This window comes from Felis catus, chromosome A1 (assembly GCF_018350175.1).
Source record: "Felis catus isolate Fca126 chromosome A1, F.catus_Fca126_mat1.0, whole genome shotgun sequence".
Taxonomy (NCBI): Eukaryota; Metazoa; Chordata; class Mammalia; order Carnivora; family Felidae; genus Felis; species Felis catus.
In genome coordinates this window covers 35,933,279-35,956,862 of record NC_058368.1, presented here as the reverse complement: position 1 = coordinate 35,956,862, position 23,584 = coordinate 35,933,279, and the positions used below count along the sequence as shown (strand labels likewise).

Genomic DNA, 23,584 nt, shown 5'->3' with positions numbered 1-23,584 from the left:
TGTTGGAAAAGATCAGACTTGATTTTGAGAGGGAAGAAATGAAGCAGTGGCTTAAATAAGATTGATTCATTCATTATTTGAAGAGCCATTTATCGAGTGTCTCTTCTGTCCAGACACAGTTTGGGATTCTGGATAGGGCCATGAGCACAGAAGAAGTCTCTGCTCTCTTGAAGTTTCCATTTTCCAGAACATGTGCCAAATGAAGAAGTCCATGTATATTTTGTTAGATGGTTAGTTCTAGAATTCCAGGGTAGGGTTTTGTTTTGTTTCTCCCACAATTAATGTTGAGTGGTCGGAGAAGGCCCCCTAGAGAAGGTGGCCTTTGTGAAAAAAAATGTGAGGGACGTGTGAGGAAGCAAGGCATAAAAGAAGGTAAGGCCAGAAAAGTAACAGATTCTATAGGACATGATTCATCATTAGATGGATTTTGACTTTACTCTGAGATAGGGAGCCATTAGAAAGGTTTTGAGCAGCAGGGTGGCATCTGACTTGTATTTTCAAAGGCTTGCTTTGGCTTCTGTGCTCAGGGAAAAAATATAGAACAATGCAGGAGCAGTGAAACCACTCAGATGCTGTAATAATCATCCAGGGGAGAAAGCATGTTGGCTGGGACCAGAAGGAGGAGGTAGCAACTGTGGTGGGAAGTATTCAGACTTTGAAGGTAGAACCAGCAAGACTTTGTCCAAGGTTGGGTGTGTTGGGTACGACAGAAAGAGGAGTCACAACACCAATCACATACTGAGATGTAGAAGTGGATTCAAGGAGGAAGAGAAGTTCCAATTTGAAAGTGTGAGTTTAAGATGCCTACTAAATATCAAGGAAAGATGTTCAATAGGCAGTTGGAGCTCGGGTGGAAGATAGATGTGCGGGAGAAAAATGAAATTTTTCAAGTCTAGAGATAAGCAGTCCAGGACGTGTGAGATTGCATGGTCTCTCCTAGTCATATGTGAAAATTTGTCTTAGAATTCACACATGATCCGACCTATGCTTCATATTTGCCATGAGGACACAGTAAAAGTGGTAGCCTCTCCCTTCCCATACACAGGCACACAAAACCATTTTCATGAGGGAATGCTTTGAATATTGTTACAAACATCTCTATGATGGACCTTTTTTGTATAATATTTACCATGTTCTTGAACATCGTGAATTTTCTTGAATTTTCAAATTTTTATAGGTAATAGTGATCTATTAAATAGGTTGGTCTCACTAATACTGTTTTCTAAAGAGCTGATTTACCTTTAACACTCTCTTCATGGTTGTAGAGGACAAGGCTGCTTCTATCCCTCAGAGTTGGGGGTTGGGGAGGAGGAGGGAGAGTAAGGAGGGGTGTGGGGGGAGGACCATTCAGCCGAACTGATCCAAGGGAGCTCTTTGATTGGCTACGTTCATCCTTACAAATAGGACTTTTCTTCTCTCTTACCTCTTCCCACGTTCCATACAAACATCGGCTGTTCTCTTGCAGTGTGATGTTGAAAAAGAATAATAATAACCACAAAACTCTCATTGCATATAATATGGTAAGTTAAGGAATGCAAGTTGGAGCAATTTATCCTAAGGGGTCCCATTCACAGTCAGAACAATGAGACAGAAGAAGCGCTGCACAGTGGAAGGCCAGCGCTTGGGGAGGGTGACTGGTCACTCGGTTCCCACTGCTTCTTTCAGTTTACCTTTGCCTGTCATGAACCAAGCTGCAATTCACGTTGAGTTTGTACTTTTCTGTCCTCTTACTTCAGTTTTAGCCTTTTTCAAAATGATAATGGGTTTCATAACGATATTCTAGAACTTAGATTTTGTTACAGGCCTACCGAATGTTGAGCTTTTTAAAATGCTGCTGAGGTTTTTGTCCATCTTGCCCATTTAAGTTACTGTTTGGTTTTTATTTTAACTCACGTTTATAAAATATTCGTACGGTTTTTAAAAAACACCGTTATTTGTTTGGGAGCCTGGAATTGCTTTAACCCCTAGTTTGTGGCCCTCATAAAACAGCCGTGTTTGTGAGCAAGGGAAGGTTAATTTAGGTTGAATGTTTGAATTGTTTTATGCTAATAAGTTGTTTAAGCGTTCTTTAAAGAAATCAGTTTCCCCAGAATGTATCATGAGATGTAAGAATGAATGTGACATTTCTTAGTAAGCTTGTTATGAAATAATAACCAGCATCTCCAGGAGTTATTCACAGAGGATTTTTATTTAATTACAAAGATTATTTAAATGTATGTAATTCCTACACTCTTACTTGAAGTCTTAGCAAATCATGGAGGCCATTGCATTGCAGAATGCTTATATTCATGATTCCTTTAAACTTAAATATTTATAGTTGTGACTTAACTTTTATGGTTAACCTCTCTAATGGATAATTACCATAATGACGAGGCACTTGAAGACCAATATGTGTGTTGGATTTTAAGGTTTTAGATGTTTACTCTATTAACCTCAAGAGGTTAAAGCTAAATCCAAAATCCATTCCTTCCGCAAATATTTGAGTGTCTGCAATACATTATGTACGTGAAGATACAAAGACGAGTAAAATACGGTATCTTCCCTCAAGGAATTCCTAGTCATTTGGGAGAGGACGGCACACACAAAGATAAAAGTAATGGAGTGTAGTAATTGCAAGGATAAATATAATTACCAGGTATGATGGGTGGGGAGGGCATCTCACTGGGGGACTAGCTAGAGTTTTTGACTCTTGTTATTATGTATGAGTAGGAGTGATTGAGGTGACAAGGCAAATAGTCTGTTCTTTTCAGCATCAGTACCTAACAGGGTGGATGTCGAGGGATGGGGGAGGGAAACTAGAAGCAGGATGTTGTTCTCAGAGTAAAATGTAGCGGAATGTGAAATAGAGGAAATCCAGGTTGTGGGTGGAGCTCAGATGTTGTCACGAAAGCAGTTTACTGGCTGGTTTTAAGCAGAGGAAGGACATCTTTACATTAGTGTTTGTCTGGAAACTCCTCCATACAGTGTGGGAAAGGCACTGAAGAAAAAAAGGAGACCAGAGATCCGAGAAGAGTGAAGACTTGAATGGTGCTCAAGCAAGCAAGAAGTCAAATACTATGTGCTAAACAAAATGCCAGCGAGGTCATGATTGGATCTGAGGTTACAGGAGAGGGAAGGGTAAAGACTAGCAGGTCTCTACAAGAAACAGAATTCAAGGTTCTGCCACCCACTGGGGTGTGGAGATTACAGATGGGCAGTTGCCCTGGGGGCAGATGCACATGACATCTGAGGTGACTCAGACATCCCATCTGATTGAATATTAATAGAGTAAAATGCAAAAGTGGAAATTGCCCTTAAAATAATCTAGTCCACTCTGTTTGATGATGACTGCGTTTTTTGTTTTTACTTCCAAATAATGGAAAGGAATAAAAAAAAATAAGATTAATTTCTTGGTCAAGGAATGTGACAATGTTGAAAGATAAAATTCATATACAGGTCACACACAGAGGCACCAGTAAATTAACACTTTTTTGAGGGTGTACAATTAAACGCCACTGTAGCTGGGATTTCTAATATAAAAATATAGTCACTGACCTCAAAAAAACTTGACACTTATGAACAGTGTGGTTAAAATTATGTTTGAGGATATGTAAAGGAATTATCTGTGGAAATAGAATTGCTGAAAAAGAAAGACACCAAAGAAATTCTTACATATTCTTTAGTTTTACCCATCGGATGTCCCAGACATTATGGTTTTGCTGTTGTTGTTGTTTGTTTTTTTTTAAGCCTAGAATTTGCTCACATCTTTTTCTCTTGGAAGTGTACTTTGGTCCTTATTTAAAAACCAGTGAAAGTTGGTCACTTATACTTAAATCCTCTTAGCCATAATGTACAAATAATGTAACCAGAGACTGCTAATAAAGCATAAATAATGGCTTTCCATCTGTAGAGAAGCTGCAAGAAACATTTCTTAAGACCGCTGACTTGCTCTTTATGACATCAGCATTAAAAGTTTGAATATGCCCAAACTCTCTGAATATTGTATTCTTGAAATTAGCAACTTTTCTTTTTAGCCTGACTTTCACAACACTGTTCTGGCCTAATGGTGATGCTGATGGTGATGATTATCTTTACTTTTTGATTCTAGTATTACTAATGTTAGCCTTTAAGCTCTTCATTTCTTATTGAATTCTAAGAATAACACAGCACGGTGCACCCTCTTAAAAAAATTCCTCATCATATGTTATACAATTTGATCTTTTATGAAATACCCATGAGGTAAAAATAGAAGATAGGCTTCTAACCCTTTCACTGATGTGGAAGTTGAGCCAGTGAGGAACAACTCCACATCACAATGATAGAATATAGTTGCTGACCCGCTGGCTAACAGACAGTTGGAAAAGGCTCACAGGCTTCTTTCTTAAGCCTTTTTCTCTTCCCACTGGGAAGTGCTCATCACTCATTGGGATGGCTTTTCGGAGGGTGACCCAGGCTGTTAGACAGCTGGGAGCAACACAGCTCATGAATCAAAATGTACTTTTTTTTGTTTTTGTTTTTTTGTTTTTTTGGTTTTTTTTTATACTTCCTCACAGGTACTGGAGTTCTGCCTTCTCTCCAGACATGCACTTCTATATATCCATATGGTATATTTAAAAATATGTGTTTGGTCATTTTCCAGATTCCTGGTATAGAGCACCTGAAATCGTTGGAATTTCTTAAGTGATAAGAGCCTATTTTGTATGCTAATGAGATGACTCGGGTAGATGTAGGGGGAGGACCCTAGACAGCTTTAGGATGGGGGACTGGTCACCAGAGGCTACAAGTCTGTGATTACAGGGTTAGAATTGTCAGTCTACCCTGTGACCTCCAGGGAGGGGAAAGGGACTAGAGATAGACTTGAGTCACTGATGGCCAATGATTTGATCAATCATGCCTGTGTAACAAAGCTTCAGTAAGAACCCTGAAGCAGTGAGGCTGAGGGGAAGCTTCTGTTTTGGAAACAGATTGATGTGCTGGGGTTTGCCCATAGAAACCATGCAGACTCTGTACTACCCTCCACCCCCGTTCTTTGTGTTTATCTTCCCTTTGGCTCTTCCTGAATTGCGTCCTTTACAATAAAACTGTAATAGCAGGTTTGGTACTTTGAATTCTGTAAAACATCAAGTTATGGAAAATAAGCAGGAGGGGGGGCATGGGAACCCCTGAATCTATAGCTAGTTAGTCAGAAGCGTGGGTGATGGGTGATCCCTGGGACTTGTGATGGTCTTCTGAAGTGAGGGCAGTCTCCTGGAGCTGAGTCCTTAAGCCTGTGGGGGTCCGCATTAACTCTAGGTAGTTAGTGTCAGAATTGAAGTGGAAGATTACCCAATTGGTGTCAGAATCTGAGAGTTGACAGAATGATGGATTAGTTATCAAGGAAAAAAAAAAAAAAAGAAAGAAATAATCTGTGTCCCCTCCCAATGTTTGCCTTGTGCTTTTTGTTACATTTGAAGCTTAGACTTACTTGTCCTTTCTCTAGGTATTTCCCAAATATGTGTATGTATAAGAAATTGGATTAGTGGAGTAAAACATAGTATTTTAAGTATGTGGTTTTGTTCAATGGTGTGTTAACTCATTAAATTTAAATGTTCATTTAAAAAATATGGTAGCATATCTATCTGTCATACAGCCATCCGCCCAGAATACTTACATCTATTCCCCTGGGTTTGGCCATATGTAATTGTACTAGGCGAGAATATAAGAAAGTCATTATGTGAAAACTACATCCGTGTACTTAAACGTAGTTGCTGACAGGTAGTAGTTGTAAAAATAAAGTATTTTCTGTATAGCAGAACAGTTAAAAATCAAGTCTAGAATTTAATTGCCTTAGTTCAAATTGTGACCTCATTACTTTTAATTGTTGGACTTTTCCTCAACTCTGATTTAGTCATCCATAAAATGTGATCTGTAAAATGGGATAATAACAATATCTATTTCATGATTATCTTCTGAGGATTTTAAAAATCAATGGAAAACACTTCAGAAAGGACCTCAGGACACTTAATAAATTTTAGCCATTGCTACTGTCCTAACACATTAGGACTATGGCTAATATTATGCTGCTAATATCCTTTTTTTTTTAATCTGATTTATAGCGCAAAGTGATTATACAGTTTATAAACTGTTCTGAGCACATATTTACTCAGAATGATTTTATGTGTTTTTGAACTTGTATTTATTTAATGAGAAGTTTCACAGCTTAAGGATGTATAAAAATGACTGAACCACCTGTAAGATTTCTTGAGAAGTGATAGGGGAAATGCTAATGAAATGTTAGAAGAGAGATCAAATAGACTAGGAAAGCAAAAGGAATCTCTTCTTGTAGTTCAGATAGAGAACTTTGAAAGAAGCAAAAAAAAAAAAAAATTGGAAATGAGAAGAGTAAATGAAACACCCTAGGCCTAATTAAATAGATGTCTTGGTTGTGAATAATTGACAAACAGACATAAAATTAAAAGAGCATAGCCTAGGAACCATGTGTTACCATCATGAGTAATGTACAGCAAAGATTTGGGTATTTGAGTTAAATAGAAAGAATTAATTAATACACTAAGTGCTGTCATGACAAATAGTTTATGTACTCTTGTGCGTTATTGTCTTATATTTAAGACTGACAGAGAGGGGAGACATGAGTGGCAAAAAACTAATGAGAAAATATGCATCAGTATAACTTCACAATGGCTTCACTACAGTGGGAGCCAAAGGTTAACATATTGTTGGTCTTTGGGCACAAACATTACATGTGGCTCTCTGAAGAATTCATTCACTGGAAAACATTGTATCGGAAAATTAGCCCGCTAATTGATTTTGCAACAAAATACGTTAAGGTTTTATTAACAGCTATTAATATAACAGAATATTAGAATATTATATTAAAAGCTATGAATAGAATAACAAATGTTATTTTATATACAGCTAGTTTAAAAAACAAAACTCCATATTCTTACGCAATATGATTTTTCATGCTTCCCTTCCATTCCATTTTATTGAACTAAGACTATAACCATATATATTTATTTATATGTATATTTGTATATAGAGATTTATAAATATTTTTTTTTATTTTTTTTTTTCAACGTTTTTTTTATTTATTTTTGGGACAGAGAGAGACAGAGCATGAACGGGGGAGGGGCAGAGAGAGAGGGAGACACAGAATCGGAAACAGGCTCCGGGCTCTAAGCCATCAGCCCAGAGCCTGACGCGGGGCTCGAACTCACGGACCGCGAGATCGTGACCTGGCTGAAGTCGGACGCTTAACCGACTGCGCCACCCAGGCGCCCCTAAATATTTTTTAACTCAGTCCCATTTGTTGGGCATTCAGGTTACTTTCAAAAATATGCCCATTCTTACAGGTGAAACCTGACTTATATCCATTCCTCAGGATTAATTGGAAGCCTAAAAATGGCTGTATGCCTAGAATTATTATATGTATTTTTAAGCATCATTTCATATACTTCACACTGATGGGAAGTAAAAGGAAGTTTTAACCAAAATTCATCTGAACCCAAACATTTGGTTTGGGTCGCTATATCTTTATATATTGTTAATTCTTGATGTCATCTAAAATTATGCATAGATTTTAGGTAATGCTGGGGGTGCCTGGGTGGCTCAGTCAGTTAAGGGTCTGACTTTGGCTCAGGTCATGATCTCACTGTTCGTGAGTTTGAGCCCCACGTCGGGCTCTGTGCTGACAGCTCAGAGCCTGGAGCCTGCTTCGGATTCTGTGTTTCCCTCTGTCTCTGCCCCTCCCCTGGTCGTACTCTGTCTCTCTTTCTCTCAAAAATAAACAAACTTAAAAAAAAAAAAAAAAGATTTCAGGTAATGATTCTTAAACGTCGTACTGGGCGACCAATACATTTTGATAGTGCCTTGGTCCCTGATCTACCGCTAGTTCCTTCATGTGCACTGTGAGAGCAACTTTAAGTCGAAGAAGAGAGATTGTCATTAGATAATAAACACAGATTGTGCTCAGGGTACCAATAAAGAAGATGTGATATTTGTTCCATGTGTTGCTCAAGTAGCTTCTGATACCTTTTCATTCCTATTGTAGATGAGCTTGGGCAATAGAGCATCCTCGTCCCTGTCTTTTCCATGCACTGATTGTTTCCTCTCAAGAGATCATGATTTTGAAAAATGTGAAAACTGCATTGAAATTGGTTTATGTTTAAAAGTCTTTCTTTGCCTCTTTTTCTGCATAGATGGATTCTTTTGTAGCGTTTGTTGAGGTCAAGGGCTCTAATTTTCAACAAAACTTACTTATTAAATGTAGTTTGTTCATGTGAGCGTTTCCTAAATTCCATCTTCTTTTTAAAAAAAATATGAAATTTCCTTTATATTTGCCTTTAAATATCAAAAGCTTTTTAAAAAGTGGAATTTAGTTTACCTCTAGTATAGTGAATTTTCTTTCTTTATTATCGGAAGGTTTTTCACAAATATTTTGTTCCTAGAGTGTTTTACCTTTTATATATTATAATTTTGTCCTTTCAAGTCATTTAATATACTCTCTTTTAGTCTCTGTAGAAACGCTGGAAAAGAATTTGAAGCAGATGGGAAGGCAGCTTCAACAGCTTGAGAAAGATTTGGAAACCTTTCCCCCTCCTGAGGACTTGCATGATAAGTTTCTGACAAAGATGTCCATATCCTTCTGATATCTAAATAACTCACTAGTCAACTAGAGTTACAATTTATTTAATGATGTAGGTATATTTGCATAACCAGTGCTTATCCTACAGTGCCAGATAACAGTTTTAGCCTTTGCCTTCTTGCAGGGAAATTTATCAATGTGTTTGCCTATCATGAATGATACAGAAATGTACTTTGCTTTCTATTCTTTTTGTTTGTTTGTTTCACTTTGTATCCATTTGGACATTTTCTCTCCTCTTTTCCCTTCCATTTGCCCTGTTTCCTTGTGATGTTCATGAGAAATTGAAAGGACATGAAAACTCAGTTTGAGGAAGTTTGATATCTACTATCGGGATGTGATTTAGATACTTTTGAAATGTTTCAGGAAAGATATGCAGATTTTAGAAACTGGTATGACTTGTCAGCTTAATTTCAAGGGTTGGTATAAAGAATGATCTCATTCCAGAAACTTTAGTATTAAAGATATTTAGAAATACTGCATAGTTCCAAAATCAAAATGGAATTTGTCATGATCACTACTCATGCAGGTCTTCTCCAAACACAAATTAGTATCAGTGTATGTGCATATACATATGTGCGTGTGTATGTGTGTATTATGTATATACATAAATGAGACTTGTGTCCTGCTTAATTTAAAGGTTTCTTTTGAATTCGATTATCTTTGGTTTCACTAACTTTGTGGCTTATTCTCTAATGAGTAATTGAAGTAATAAACTTTTTTTTTTTTAATTTCCTGAAATGAATGTTGAGTTGCTTTGCAAACCATTCTATGAGATTAGAGACTGATATCTTTTGTGTTACAATAAAGTATTACTACAATGCATTATTAAAATCCCATATGGACCTCAGAATTTTATATGAAAGGATAACCCACTTCCAATGAGCTCTTATAAATAGACACTCCTCATATCTTAAACTGAGATGGTTGAAATAAAATAACTGCTTTTCCTCTTTCTGTGCCTTCTCCCCTGAGATTTAGCAAATCACAAAATTATTATTTGGTTTGTCATAGATTTTATTGTATATGCTTTCAGTTTAATTGTGAATTAGTTCAATTTTAGCTTTGTTCACTGTCTCTTTTGGGAAATATCATAAAAATGCACTCCAGCAACAATCAATTCAGGCTAATGTGTTTGTTTCCTTTCATATCTTTCCTACTCATCCAGTTTCTTCTTTTATTAGGCAGTGTGCCATTATCGCTACATTTGAGAAGGGTTGTTTTTTTTTTTAAAACCAAAGGTGAAATCTGTATTTACCCATCAAAAAATACTCTTGCAGCACCTTCTCATTTGGCAAAGTATGCTTTTTAAAACAAATTTGTTATTGCAGAGTTACATTAGTTTCATCATTCTTAGCCTTTTTTCCCTCCATCATTTTATCATGTTAAAATATTCATATGTGACAGTTTATTTTAATCATTAAGCACTGTTAATTGAAGTACTTTTATTGTTCCCTATAGAGAGAATGCATTTTAGCAAAGGGTTTGCCTGCATACAGTTTCTGGTAATACACTTTGAGCATACTAATTATGAGGCTCCGGTTTCTAGAACCTATAAACTAAGATAAATTCCTGAGCTTAGAGGGAAGGTGGTAGAATCCTGCTCAGCAGACGATCTCAGGACCTATCCATACTTGTATTCATATGACACAAGAAGCTGAATGATGTTGGCTTCTGGAAAGGTATGCAGCTCATAAAAAGCAACCAGCAGGAAATCAGAAACAGGAAGGATGATGCTTTGTTGGAAACAATTTTTCATTCTGAGTACAATTATACTCCATGGACAAGAAAGCTACTACATCCTGTCGCTAAATATCACAACCTAGAAGCCTCTAATGAACTGATTAGCATTCATGTATCTCTTGGAAGTCAGATATACGAACAGTTGGTGCACTTTGCTATTGACAAAGCTTATAATCATAAATATTCTTTGCTGAGATTAGATTGCACTGGTTTGCTTTTCATCTTGGTTAGACATACTAGTTTCGAAGTAATTAAATTCATTCATTGCAAAGCTTTGTTTACTTTAATTAGGACTGACAACAAGTCACATTTTGAATATTAAATGGATTTATATAGATCTTATTAAAGTGGCAAATTGTGAGCTTCTTAATCAGATCTTACAAAATGAAAGGATTCAGAAACTAAAATGCACAATGAATAAAAATGTATTTAACTAAAGTTTGGGCTATTAACGCTCTAACTTTGTTTATGTTTTAAGTTTTTGTGCTTATTAGTTGAAACATGTCAAATTGTTGGGTTCGCCAACCAATTCTAAAAGAATATGTGTATTATCTAAGTTGTTAGGGATGCATTTATGCAAGTAGATATTTAAACAGTCATGATTTAGTAGCTTAAATAATCTGTTAATTGAATTGTTTTAAATTATAATGATATAATTTTGTTATGTGAAATTTCCCTGTTAGCATTCAATTATAGTATATTGTAATTTTATTTTTTTAGTGCACTCTCTTTACTTTCATATACTGAGTATAAAAATATGAATTTAGCATATCCTTTAAAATGCATGTACAGTTATTTCATATATATCACATTGCCCTTTTTGTAATATTTATATTTCTTTATAACTGCTAAACTTGGGTCAGAAATACAACTGGAGTTAACCATTTCTACTGTAAATATTTGCTTGAAAAATGTGTGACAGGAATTTGAGGCAGGATCACCAACATTGTTATATGCAAACTATTACATGTGAAGCACACATACTTACTAAGCTCTTATATGTGAGAAAATCAGGAAAATGCTAGGATTTGTGTCATGCAGTACCTGTTCATTTCTTTTCATCTTTAGATTCTGGAATATTTCATATGTCAAGGAAAATAACAAATAGATCCTAGACCATTGCCCTTGAAGTTCTCCCTGCACAAGGATTTATTTACCTTTTCTTCTCTTCCTACCCCACCTCCTGAGTTTCTTAGAAAAAAATTGTTTTGCCAGACATTCATTTTTTTTTTTTTTTTACTTTTTACCACTTATGTTGCAGTTTCCTTGCCTTTTCCCATGTTATAGTCTTTAAATTTGTTCATTGCAGTCCTACTCAATTTTCACACTTTCTTTTTTGTTGTTCTAGTATATATCAATGCTTTAGGTGCTTTTGAAAGTATTATGTAGAGGCGAAACTGTCCTAATAAGTTCCTTGAAGGGCTTAGGTCTTTTATCTGTATTCCATGCTGCATAAGACACAGCATTTTTAGGTAAAGGAATTCAGTACATTTTTATTTAATTGAACACTGGTTAGAGAGTAAAATAGAGGAACGGGATCTGGGAAATGTAAACTCATGTAACACCTGTCTATTTGCAAGAGTGGGAGTTTGGGTAATTGGGTGGTTTGTCATGGCAAATTTTTCTGTTGACTTACTCTTCTCTCTCTTCTCTCTTTCTTCCTTCCTTGTCTTCCGTTTAACTCGTCCTGAAGGGACTTGTAAAACTCAGGTTAAAATATCCTGGTCCTCATCCAAAGTGACGATGATCTTTTCCTTCCCTGAGGTCTTATTGCACTTATAGAGGGTGCTGCACAGCTTGGTGCTCACAGCTCCTTTCACAGTGATGACTCCCTGTCTGAGGCGATGTCCCCTTAGCCAGGACTTCCCTGTCTAATATCACAGACCTTTATCTTCATGATCATACTTATCACTATCTGAACATCTCATTCATTTACTTCTTTATTCTGTCACTACACTCTCGAATGTATGTTTCATGAAAGCAGGGATTTTGCCTACCTCGTTAACCAGTGTTTCCTCTCTTGCCCAGAAAAGTGGAATGCAGTGGAGCTTAGGGAATACTTACTGACTAGCTGGTTGGCTGCCTGGCTGGATCCCGAGTACTTAAGATCTATAAAAGGTATCAGGCATGTAGGACTGATTGGAGCTGGTCCTTGTAAGATGTGTTAATGGAAGTAATAGATATCCTTGTTGGGGGAAGCAATAACGAGGGCAGGATGTAAGAATAAATGTAGTACGTATTTGTGCTGGGTGGTTTCACCATCTCATAATGAGAGACTAGCCCATCAATAGGGATGTAGAGTGCCTCATCAATGTCATCATTTATTCTATCCTATCAGACAATCATTTTAAAGTGAGAATTAATTTGACTATTTCCAAAATTGTTTCTGTTCAATCACAATTTTACCATTCTCGTGGGTAATTCCAGTTATTCAAAGCTCCATTGCATTTCCCTTGGGAGCAAATTGTTTTCTAGATAACAACGATAAGAAAATTAACTTATAAAGCACTCTAGCTGTCAGAACAAGACCATGTCATCTCCATGGTTTTGACTCTTGGTTTTCTTTCCCATCACATCTTTTTTATGTTTACATAGAATTGTAGTACTTTTATTAAGAATATAGTATTAATATTATTTCTGATGTTTCATAAACTTGTGATTACTACTTGAAAATCTCAAAAAGTGTTACTGGGTAATACTTACAGCTTTGTTTTAACCTGTTTACCAAACTGATTCTTGAGAAAGGGAGTATTCACAGGTGTCAGGATAAAATTACTCATATTTGTGAAGTGCCTCTTATTAAAACGCAAAGCCTTACTATGCAGTCAGTGAGGGGAAAGACAAGGAGTAGCTTTAGGACCATACAATTAGAAACGCCCACTAAAGTAGCCTACTTAACATGTTGTCCAGCAAAACTACTTTTCAGGGACTCTGTTAACTCTTAGCATTACATCCAAATTGTATGTGTGTGAATGCATAGAGATGGACTTTTTTGAATAGAAGTTCTGTGGCTTTCATCACACTTTTGAGAAAGACTGTTACCTTCCCACTGATGGAAATTTGATGACTCACTAGGGGGAGATGAGTAATTGACACGAATGTAGTGGCAGACAAGTACTGAGAAGGTGGAACACAGCATCCACAGAAGGGGCTGACAGTCCAACGTGGCCATCCTCTAGAAATGTGGCAAGAGCAAAGTGCTATCAAGGAATTGGTCTAGAAGGGAAAACTCCCCTCCGTTCCAGCTGAGTACAATGGATTGCAAATGCTATGTGTTCAGTGGAACGAACTTCTTACTGTGGAAATTAGAAAATAAGGCTTTGTGGAAGAGGAATAATTGAAGGAAACTTTGAATGATAGGTTTGGGCGAGCAAAGGCAGAAAACAATTTCTCTTTTAGACAAGAGTTAAGGATGTATAAATAATCCATATGGAGATAGTCTGTCTCTGGGACATAAATAATTTTAGGTGAAAGTTTATAGATTGAATAGATAAACCAATGTTGATTTCTGACCTTACTATATAAATGAAGGACTGATTATTTCACATTACAAATGAGTCACCATATGGTCCATTTAATATTAGTTTCTGAATGTGTTTCAAACGTGATTTTTCAATTTACATACATTTGCTTTATAATATTTCATGAATATGGATATTTCATAAGACAAAGTGTATGGAAATCTGTCAAGTGTGACTGTATTATAATTTCCTGTGATTTTGTGATTTGAGTAATTACAGAAAATCTTTTGTTTATGCAAGCATTAAAAAATGATACTACATATAAATTCATCAGCCACTGCTGCTATTATGATCCAGATTCTAGAAAATATAAGGAGGCATTTTGCTACTCAGATGAATATAAACTGGACGACAGAAAGGTCTATAGATTTTCTTAAGGTTATTTAAAAAAAGTATTAACCCTTCCATTAGAATCCAGACTCCAATATTTAGTATACTCTTTTTTTCCCCTAAAATGCTAAATATAAAAGTAAGCAGGGCATAGTCTGGGGGGTGCAGAGAGGGAGAAATAACCAGCATAGAAGGGCAGTAAGTAATCTGTGGACTGACCCCAGACATGGGTACAAGTGAGCCGTGATGGACTGGAATGCCTTTTTTGGGGGAGGTTGGGCTCTAATTATTAGAAATTTTCCATGCCCCCCTGGATTTCACCACCCATCTAACAGCAATGCTGCCTCTTTCTTTTTCAGCCTTCCTTTCTCAAAATGAAAGGCCGAGATCGGTTTCCTTATTTTATCTTCCATTGGGGAATACTCTGACCAGAGGAACCGTTATCTTTTGAAATTGTGGAAAATCTTTTTTTTTTTTTTTTTTTTTTTTGGTTATAAAAATTCCTTTTTTGGTTTTCTTTTCTTGGTACGAATCTAGTTATTCTTATTACTGACTTTAAAAAACTATATGTATACTGGGGCGCCTGGGTGGCTCAGTTGGTTGAGTGTCCGACTCTTGATTTTGGCTCAGCTCATGATCCCACACTTTGTGAGATCAAGCCCTGCATCAGGCTCTGTGCAGACAGTGCAGAGCCTGGTGGGGAATTTTTTCTCTCCCTCTCTCTGCCTCTCCCCCCAAAAACAGATAACTAAACAAATATTTAAAAATTTAAAAATATACTAACATCTTTCTTTTTTTGCATTAGTCAGAGACAATAAAATGGCTTGGATAAGCTTAATTCTGTATATTCCATTTCTTTAAATGTCCCAGTTTAAAGGAGCCATAGACGATTATGAATGATGCTCTAACAGAGTCATCTTTTCAGAATGAAGTATGGTATATCTAACTGCATTAGCAATTTGTCACACCACAAAGGAAATTCTATGGTTTGTTTAGAAAATGTTTTCTAATGCCACTGCAACATTCACACTGTTAGTCTTCTGAAAATCAGTGTGTTTTGAACTGTGTTGTAATAAATGAGAAGAGAATATTTCTGTATGTGTATGTGCCAGATCATAATTTTAGATGATGCAATGCATAAAATAAATCACTTCCCAGTTTTCCAAAGGAGAATTTAAAACATGAAGTTCTGTAATATTTGAAGTTTTTTTTTTTTTTTTAATTTTTTTAACGTTTATTTATTTTTGAGACAGAGAGAGACAGAGCATGAACGGGGGAGGGTCACAGAGAGAGGGAGACACAGAATCTGAAACAGGCTCCAGGCTCTGAGCTGTCAACACAGAGCCCGACGCGGGGCTCGAACCCACGGACCGTGAGATCATGACCTGAGCCGAAGTCGGACGCTCAACCGACCGAGCCACCCAGGCGCCCCTAATATTTGAAGTTTTTAATGTAACTCTTAATTTATTTTTTGATGGACTTTAGAACCACATATATAACCCAAAATGCAATAAAAAAAAGGGATTTACATGTACTACAAAATGCTATTCATTTTTCTAAGAATTTTGAATTATTAACGTGTTTAATCCTCACAGCAGCCCTGTGAAATGGATGATATTCTTATTCCCATTTTACAGATGAGGAAGTCCTAGCCCAGAGAGATTAAGGCATGTGCCCACAGGCAACCAGCAAGTGCGGGAGCTGGAAATTGACATCGGGCATCCAGTTTAACTGCTGTGTTCAGCGCCCATGTGGTTGATTTCAATATCATTGAAATTACTCAATATCAGACACTGAGCTATAATTTAAATCATATTGAATGATGTGAATAATGTACATACATACACTGGAAGTATAATTTCCATGGACTCAATTGTCAAATATAAAAAAAATAAATATTTAACTTTCCTGATAATTTGGCCGGAGTTAATTAGAGATTGGTGTTAAGATTTTACTGTCGTACAGGATAGATTGAGTTTTGAGAACAATGACCTGTTAGAGGTAATTTTGGCATTTCGGAGATGTGTAATAGTGACTAATAATTCAAACATTGGATTCACAGGGTATTTTTTTTTCCTAAAACATTACTTTGTAAATTTCAGAATCCCTTAACTCTAAGATACAGCTTTGTTATCAGTGCAAAAGAACAATACGGGAAACTTTTAAAGTTACACGAAAACATGGAAACGTTATACCAGAGTGTGATGGGATACTACGCCATTGATGTGAAGAAGGTGTCTGTGGAAGACTTTTTTAATGACTTGAATAACTTCAGAACCACATTCATGGTATGTTAAAATGTTTAATTTTTTTTGAAGAAAGTATTTGTGTCTATACATCTCATCAGTTTTTACTTTCATTTCGTTACTTTTTCCAGTATTGCTGTCGGTAATAAAACCTACCTTTCCCCATGTTGAAAGTTAGCTTTAAAAATTTCAGATTTTAAATCTATTGAAAAATATGTGGTTTGTTCTCTTTTTGGGCTTCCCAACGTTAAGCTGTAATCAGAAATTTTGATTGAAAATATGACAAATTCTGAAGTTTCTCATAAAGACTCCCCTCCTGGCTGATTACAGAGCACTTTTGTAATACGTTTTTGGCTATGAATTTGTTTCTTTATACTTGAGATCAATTTGTATTTTGTGGTATAATTTTACCAAATTCCGTGAAGTTCTTATGAAGCTTCTTATTTTCCTTTTCTTTTCTTAATGCATTGTACAATAAGCTACCTGTGATTTGCCTTTGAATGGATTTTAGATTCCTAGGGTTTCCTTTAGATACTTTAATAGGGAGGTCAGGTCTTTGATGTGGAATCCTTTCATTTAGGCATTAAAAAGATCTTTTGAAAAGTATTAGCTGATTAGATGAGGAAAAAAACCACACACATATTAAAGTGAGAAAGCATTGTTGCCTCCCTGGGGAAAATGGTGATACAATTCTGCAACAAAAAATTATGTTATTCTTAATAGATGGGTAAGTCATTTCTCTATTTCAGCAAATGTTTGTGGGGATTAAAAAGTTTCGAAGGGTAAGGAAAAAAGAAAACGCTTAAGCTTAAAGAAGTTGTTCTTTTTACTCTAAGGAAAACTTTATTGCTGAATTTATTGGACTTTGTTAAGATGAGATAGTCTTTTAATAAAAACTCAGTGTTTCAGGAGCACCTGGGTGGCTCAGTGGGTTAAACGTGTGACTTTGGCTCAGGTCCTGATCTCATGGTTCGTGAGTTTGAGCCCTGCATCGGGCCCTATGCTGAGAACTCAGAGCCTGGAGCCTGCTTCATATTCTGTGTCTCCCTCTCTCTCTGCCCCTCCCCTGCTCAGGCTCTGTCTTTCTCTCTCAAAAATAAACAAACATTAAAAAATTTTTCTTTAAAACCTCAGTATTTATTTTTTTTAATATGAAGTTTATTCTCAAATTGGTTTCCATACAACACCCAGTGCTCATCCCAATAGGTGCCCTCCTCAGTACCCATTACCTGCCCTCCCTCCATCCCACCCCCCATCGACACTCAGTTCTCAGTTTTTAAGAGTCTCTTATGGTTTGGCTCTCTCCCTCTCTTTTTTTTTTTTTTTTTCCCTTCCCCTCCCCCATGGTCTTCTGTTAAGTTTCTCAGGATCCACATGAAAGTGAAAACATATGGTATCTGTCTTTCTCTGTATGACTTATTTCACTTAGTATTATGCTCTCCAGTTCTATGCACATTGCTACAAAAGACCATATTTCATTCTTTCTCATTGCCAAGTAGTATTCCATTGTGTATATAAACCACAGTTTCTTTATCCATTCATCAGTTGATGGACATTTAAAGCTTCAGTATTTCAAAGGAACACTAGTCTATGGTACATATACATTTGCTCATAGCTTTACTTTGTTCCTTCCACAAATTCAAAATGATTCTTTAGTTTTTCACTATCACAAGTAGAAGAACTGGATTTGATTGACAAATATATTTATTGTGTGCCTATATATGTGATAAATTGTACAATATGGTTTTAACTTTAAAATATTTTATGCCTTAATGTAAGTCGCAAAGGCTCTGCAGTCTGGGAGAGCTGGGTTTGGATTCCACACTAGTTATATGACCATGAACTGATATAACCTTCCTGAGTTTCAGTTTCCATATCTGTAAATGGAAATATTAATTCCTTTCTCATAAAAGTGTTTATTAAGCTAGCTAATATATACTAAGTATTTATCACAGTTCCTTGCACATGGTAGTCGTTTAATAAATTAGTATGCAGTGAAGGGTTAACTCAGTAGGCTTGAGGTGTTTCAAACCTGGAACCAGTCCTACACTGGTTCCTGGGAGATAACCCGTTAGCTCTTGGAATACCCTGTCTCACAGGGATATTTGTCTGCTTGGGGCCTTGGACCAAACTAGATGGTTTTTTCTAGAAATGTGATTTGCAGTGAGTACCTGTTTTTGTTCACCTGAAGCCCTGGGCTATACTGTTTGGTTTGTCCTCTATAGGAGGCTAGAAGCTGAGTAGCTAAGGTGGTCCATGTGGAAGGTCCAGGCATACATGTTTTTTTCCAATAAAAACTCTTGACATCAAGGAATGAGAGAGCTTTCCTAGTAGGCAATACTTCGTATGTCATAATGGAACTCCTCTGGGAGAAGCCTATGGTGATTTTAATCTGTGTCCTTTCACTGTAATAAACTGTAACCATGAGTACAATAGCTTTCTGAGTTCTAAGTCCTTCCAACAAATGATCAAATGTGAGGGTGGTCTTGGGGACTCCTGACACAATTATGTTATAAAGGTATAAAATAGATATACGAAGTAATAATACCCATCATATATTGAGTATTCCATGAACCAGACATTCTTCCAGATGCCTTATGTATATTATCTCCGTCAGTCTTCATAATAATTCTCCACCTTTCACTGTTACCTTCTCTCTGAGGCAAATGAAGAAACCGAGGTACAGAGATGGAACATATCTGGCTCAATGTGTTTTAGCTATAAAATGGTGGAACTAGAATTTGTACCCGTACAGGCTTCCTCCAAGAGCCTGTGTAATTAAATGCTGTGCGGTGCTCCCTCCCTTGTTTATAGCTTGTGTTCCATTTTACAAATAAGAACACTGGCGCTGAAAGGGTTTAAAAAATGAAATCTAGGCCATACTGTTTTTAAGCATTCAGACTGACATTTGAATCAAGTCTAATTCAAAATCTTCCTAAGATCTAGTAGGATTAGAGGGCTTTGGGTGTTGTGGGGATAACTTGGCATTAGTGTTACTAATGGTGGAAGAGTGAGGAAGTGTTTGATTGGAGAAGGGTCCAAAAAAAGGAGGGTAATAGAGTGACAGCTGTACTTTGTGTGTATTTCAGAGTTCACATGGGTCCTAGAAGTAATTGTTGTCGTATATACATATGCACACTGTCCTAAACTAACCTCCTTAGAGCTAAATATAAAAAATATATTTCATTTAAATGAGTAATTTGGAGAGGAAATAATCTTTAGGGTAAAAATAAACATAAAGGAGACTATAGAAGCAAAGTGGCTATACTAAGGTGATACAATTTGGCACACAAATTTTATTCTTTCTTCCTTTCTTTCTGGTAAATATAGTTATACTGCTTGAATTTTAGACAGTGCGTATTTTAAAAGATCACATATCAATATTGGCAAAAATTTTTGACAAATGTTTTATTTTCTCAAATCCCTGATCCCTTACATTGCTATTTAATTCCTCACCATTCAACTTTGAAAATCATACTAACTTCACTGAATCAGTGTGAAAATATTAACAACAGATGTGGAACTTTAATGGGTTGAAGGTCTGTTCTGGAAAGGTCTATTTATACAATAGGCAAAAAATATATAGCTAGATTTTCTTTTTAAGAAAATACTGGTAAGATACGTTTATATTGTGACTTCATCCACTGGTATTTAGGAATACTCCTGGTCGTGAATGAGCAAATTTTACCATTAAAGTGAAGTTCTGTTTTGTATTATATGCAAGGAGTTGGAACCACTGTCTTCATTCCCTAGCTGTTCCCCTCCCTCACTATGACAGTTTTCCATGGAATGTTTTCTCTCAAGTTTAGACCGTCCTACTTATGTATGGTTCCCTATGCCTGGAGCAGTCTGTCCATACTTTGCTTGGCTAAATTAGTATACTCACCCTTCTGATCTCTGCTCAGACTTCGCTTCATCTTATAAAATCTGTGTCTATCTTGCATACGTTTGTTTTACTAACGTAATTCATGGCATGTAACAAATAGCCAAATTTGTTGAGGGATAGGTGTTCTCATCTACAATGGGTGCCAGGCTTTAGCAGCTAATACATATAGTGCCAGTCAAGTGGCAAGTTCTCCACTTACTCATTTAACCCTAACAATAACCAGGTGTGGTAGGCATACTGTTACTATTCCCATTTTACAGATGGGGAAACTGAGGTTTAGAGAGATTGTGACTTGCCCATTGTTGACATAGCCAGCAATTGACGGAGCTGAGGGGCTAACCCAGGGAGTCTTGCACCAGCCTATGCCATATATGGCTAAACTATACTAATTCCTATTAATATAGTTTAAATTACATTTAAAAGAACTGTTAGGACTAATGTGAAAACTAACCCCTCCCCAAAATTAAAAAAAAAAAAACGTGATCACTTTTATTTTTAATAGTAATTTAGTTTATGAGTAATTTATCCCAAAATGTTCGTATTTTAGGATTGCCCCAGAAGTTACTCTTAAGCAATTAAAGGCCAGCTCATTTTTATTCAGAGCCGATTACTATACCTTTTACCAACTCATGTCAGTTCTTATCAGTGTTACCAGGATCTCATCAGTAATTGGTTTAGATACAGCTGTTTTGGTTCTTGTTTTTTTCCCACCCTTTCTGAGAGCCCTAATACAATAGCTAAAGAAGGAAAATCTGTTCCAGACTGCTGCTTCAAGCCATGTAGACCAAGGGGAAAAAGTTCTAAGATCATGGAGCTTCCTCTGTGGGGTAACTGCTCATTGTGACACCAGTTGAACTCTCCTCTTTTCTAATTGGAGATCCTCAACTAGAAATTAATTTGTTTTTGTTTTAACAATCTACTATAGGTAAATGGTTTCTATTTAGGACTAGTAATCAATTTCCAAGAAATAGGGAGTAAGCTTACATATTGTAATTTTATTTATCTTTATTTTTTAAATTTTATTTATTTATTTTGAGAGAGAGAGTGAGCAGGAGAGGGGCAGAGAGAGAGAATCCCAAGCAGGCTCCACATTGTCAGCACAGAGCCTGATGCGGGACTCAATTCCATGAACCATGAGATCATGACCTGAGCCAAAATCAAGAGTCAGGACGCTTAACCATCTGAGCCACCCAAGTACCCCAAGCTTTATTTTTATTACTATCTTCAACAAGACAAATCCAACAACAACTGCCCCTGATTGAGTGCCTGCTTCTTGCTAGACTCTCTGCTAGATGCTGTACGCGTGTCATCTGACTTAGTCTTCCCAGCATTCTTGTGAGATACAGAATGTCACCCGTATAGTAACTGTGGGGTAGGGAATCTCAGTATGCTTCCGAACTGGTAGGGGCTAAGATTTGAATGGAAGCCTCCCTGATTCCAAAGCCTGTACTTTTTAATATATTTCCAGCATATATCCAATATATTGCTCAGAGAGTTTGGAAGAATTGTTAAAATGTGATTTTTAAGGGCATTTTTGGTAACTTACAAGTGTAAATCAGCACAAGACATTTTTTTATTTTCTCACCCCTTAATAGAATAACTTCTTGTTTACGTCAACGCATTCATGATAGGAGAATGTTTGCTGGTCTTGTTCCGTTTCAAAGCATAAAATGTTTTCTTTTAAAATTAGAGGATTATTAATGTACCACAAGGCTGGCGTGAAGGTTAAGGTGTGGAGTGGAGAGCTGGCAAGATACTCTTTTCCTGTAGGAGTCATGGGAACCATAAAGTTCAAATTGGAGGTACTAGGTGGAAATGTTTGACCCTGCACTGTAGGCTAAGCAAATCACTGTCCTACCAGGCATCAAGCTTCACCAAGTGAAGTTCATGCCTTCAGGTGTGTAGTGTTGTAGAACGATAATCATCATCTTCCACTTGTGATTGATTTTGGACTCACTGTTAGATGCAACTACCAATGTGCCCATTACTCATAGAGGTGCATGCTTCTATGGGATGAATTGAGCCCATTATGGAATTTTTGTCGGCTTTTACTGGGACACTCCATTCCCCTTTTTCTTACCTAACAGCTGTAGAATGTTCATGTTGGTCCTTTGAGTATAAACCTAATTTTCATGTGTGTCATTGGTCCCTGTGGCCTTGAAGCATAATATATGTCCTAGCCCCACTTCCCATTCATATTTATATTAGAGAATTCTGCTCAAAGCGCCTTTACTCATCCCTGAAATACATGGTCTCTTCTTTAAAATTTTTCTTGTCTTGGTGAGGCTTTCCTTTCTCCTCACTGAAAGTTCTTTTGCTTTTCTCTTTCTTTAACCAGAATTATTAGCACAGTGCAACAACACTCTTAACTCCTTAAGCAAATTTCATCTGACACCTTGTTTATTTTGCTTAACAACCTCATCTTACAGAAATACTTCTGAATGCTCCCCCCTCTCTGCTCTCCTTTGTTACTTGTTCCCTTTTAGATAACATGTGTGAAAACAATTTTCATACCAAATTATAATTATTAAGAATATGTCATTTTTCTGTTTATTTATTTGAAGTATAGTTGATACACATTGTGTCATTAGTTTCACGTGCACAACATAGTGATTCAGCACCTCTGTATATTATGCTGTGCACATTGCGAGTGTAGATACCGTCTGCCATGACACAACATCATTGACTATATTCTCTATGGTATATCTTTCATCTCCATGACTTGTTCATTCCATAACTGGAAGCCTGGATCTCTCACTCCCCTTCACCCATTTTGCCCATCCTCCCAGCCTTCTCCCCTCTGACAGCCACCAGTTTGTTCTCTGTATTTATGGGTCTCTGTCAATTTTCTGTTTTAATTATACATATGTAACTGCTATGATGAGCCTCTGAATTTACAATTTCATATATTCCAACACAGAATTGGAGTGACTACACTTAAAGAAGTCACATTTTTTGGTTCTTGTAGCTCTTTTTCTGAGCACATTAACATTTCCTGTAGGGATTTTATTTTTTTTTAATTTTTTTTTTAACGTTTATTTATTTTTGAGACATAGACAGCTCATGAACAGGGGAGGGTCAGAGAGAGAGAGAGGGAGACACAGAATCTGAAACAGGCTCCAGGTTGAGCTGTCAGCACAGAGCCCGACGCGGGGCTTGAACTCACGAACCGTGAGATCATGACCTGAGCTGAAGTCAGACGCTTAACCGACTGAGCCACCCAGGCGCCCCTCCTGTA

General features: G+C 36.7%; 1 protein-coding gene across 3 annotated transcripts in view; it reads left to right on the top strand.

The window, feature by feature from the left end:
- The window catches only part of DIAPH3 (diaphanous related formin 3), a 506,099-nt gene that overhangs the window by 294,499 nt on the left and 188,016 nt on the right, over window positions 1–23,584 (top strand). For all 3 annotated transcript variants that reach the window (XM_006927330.5, XM_045053868.1, XM_045053865.1), the window contains 2 exons: window positions 8,491–8,615; window positions 16,338–16,502. In XM_006927330.5, the coding sequence (XP_006927392.4) occupies window positions 8,491–8,615; window positions 16,338–16,502 (290 nt within the window). The remainder of the gene's footprint in view (window positions 1–8,490; window positions 8,616–16,337; window positions 16,503–23,584) is intronic.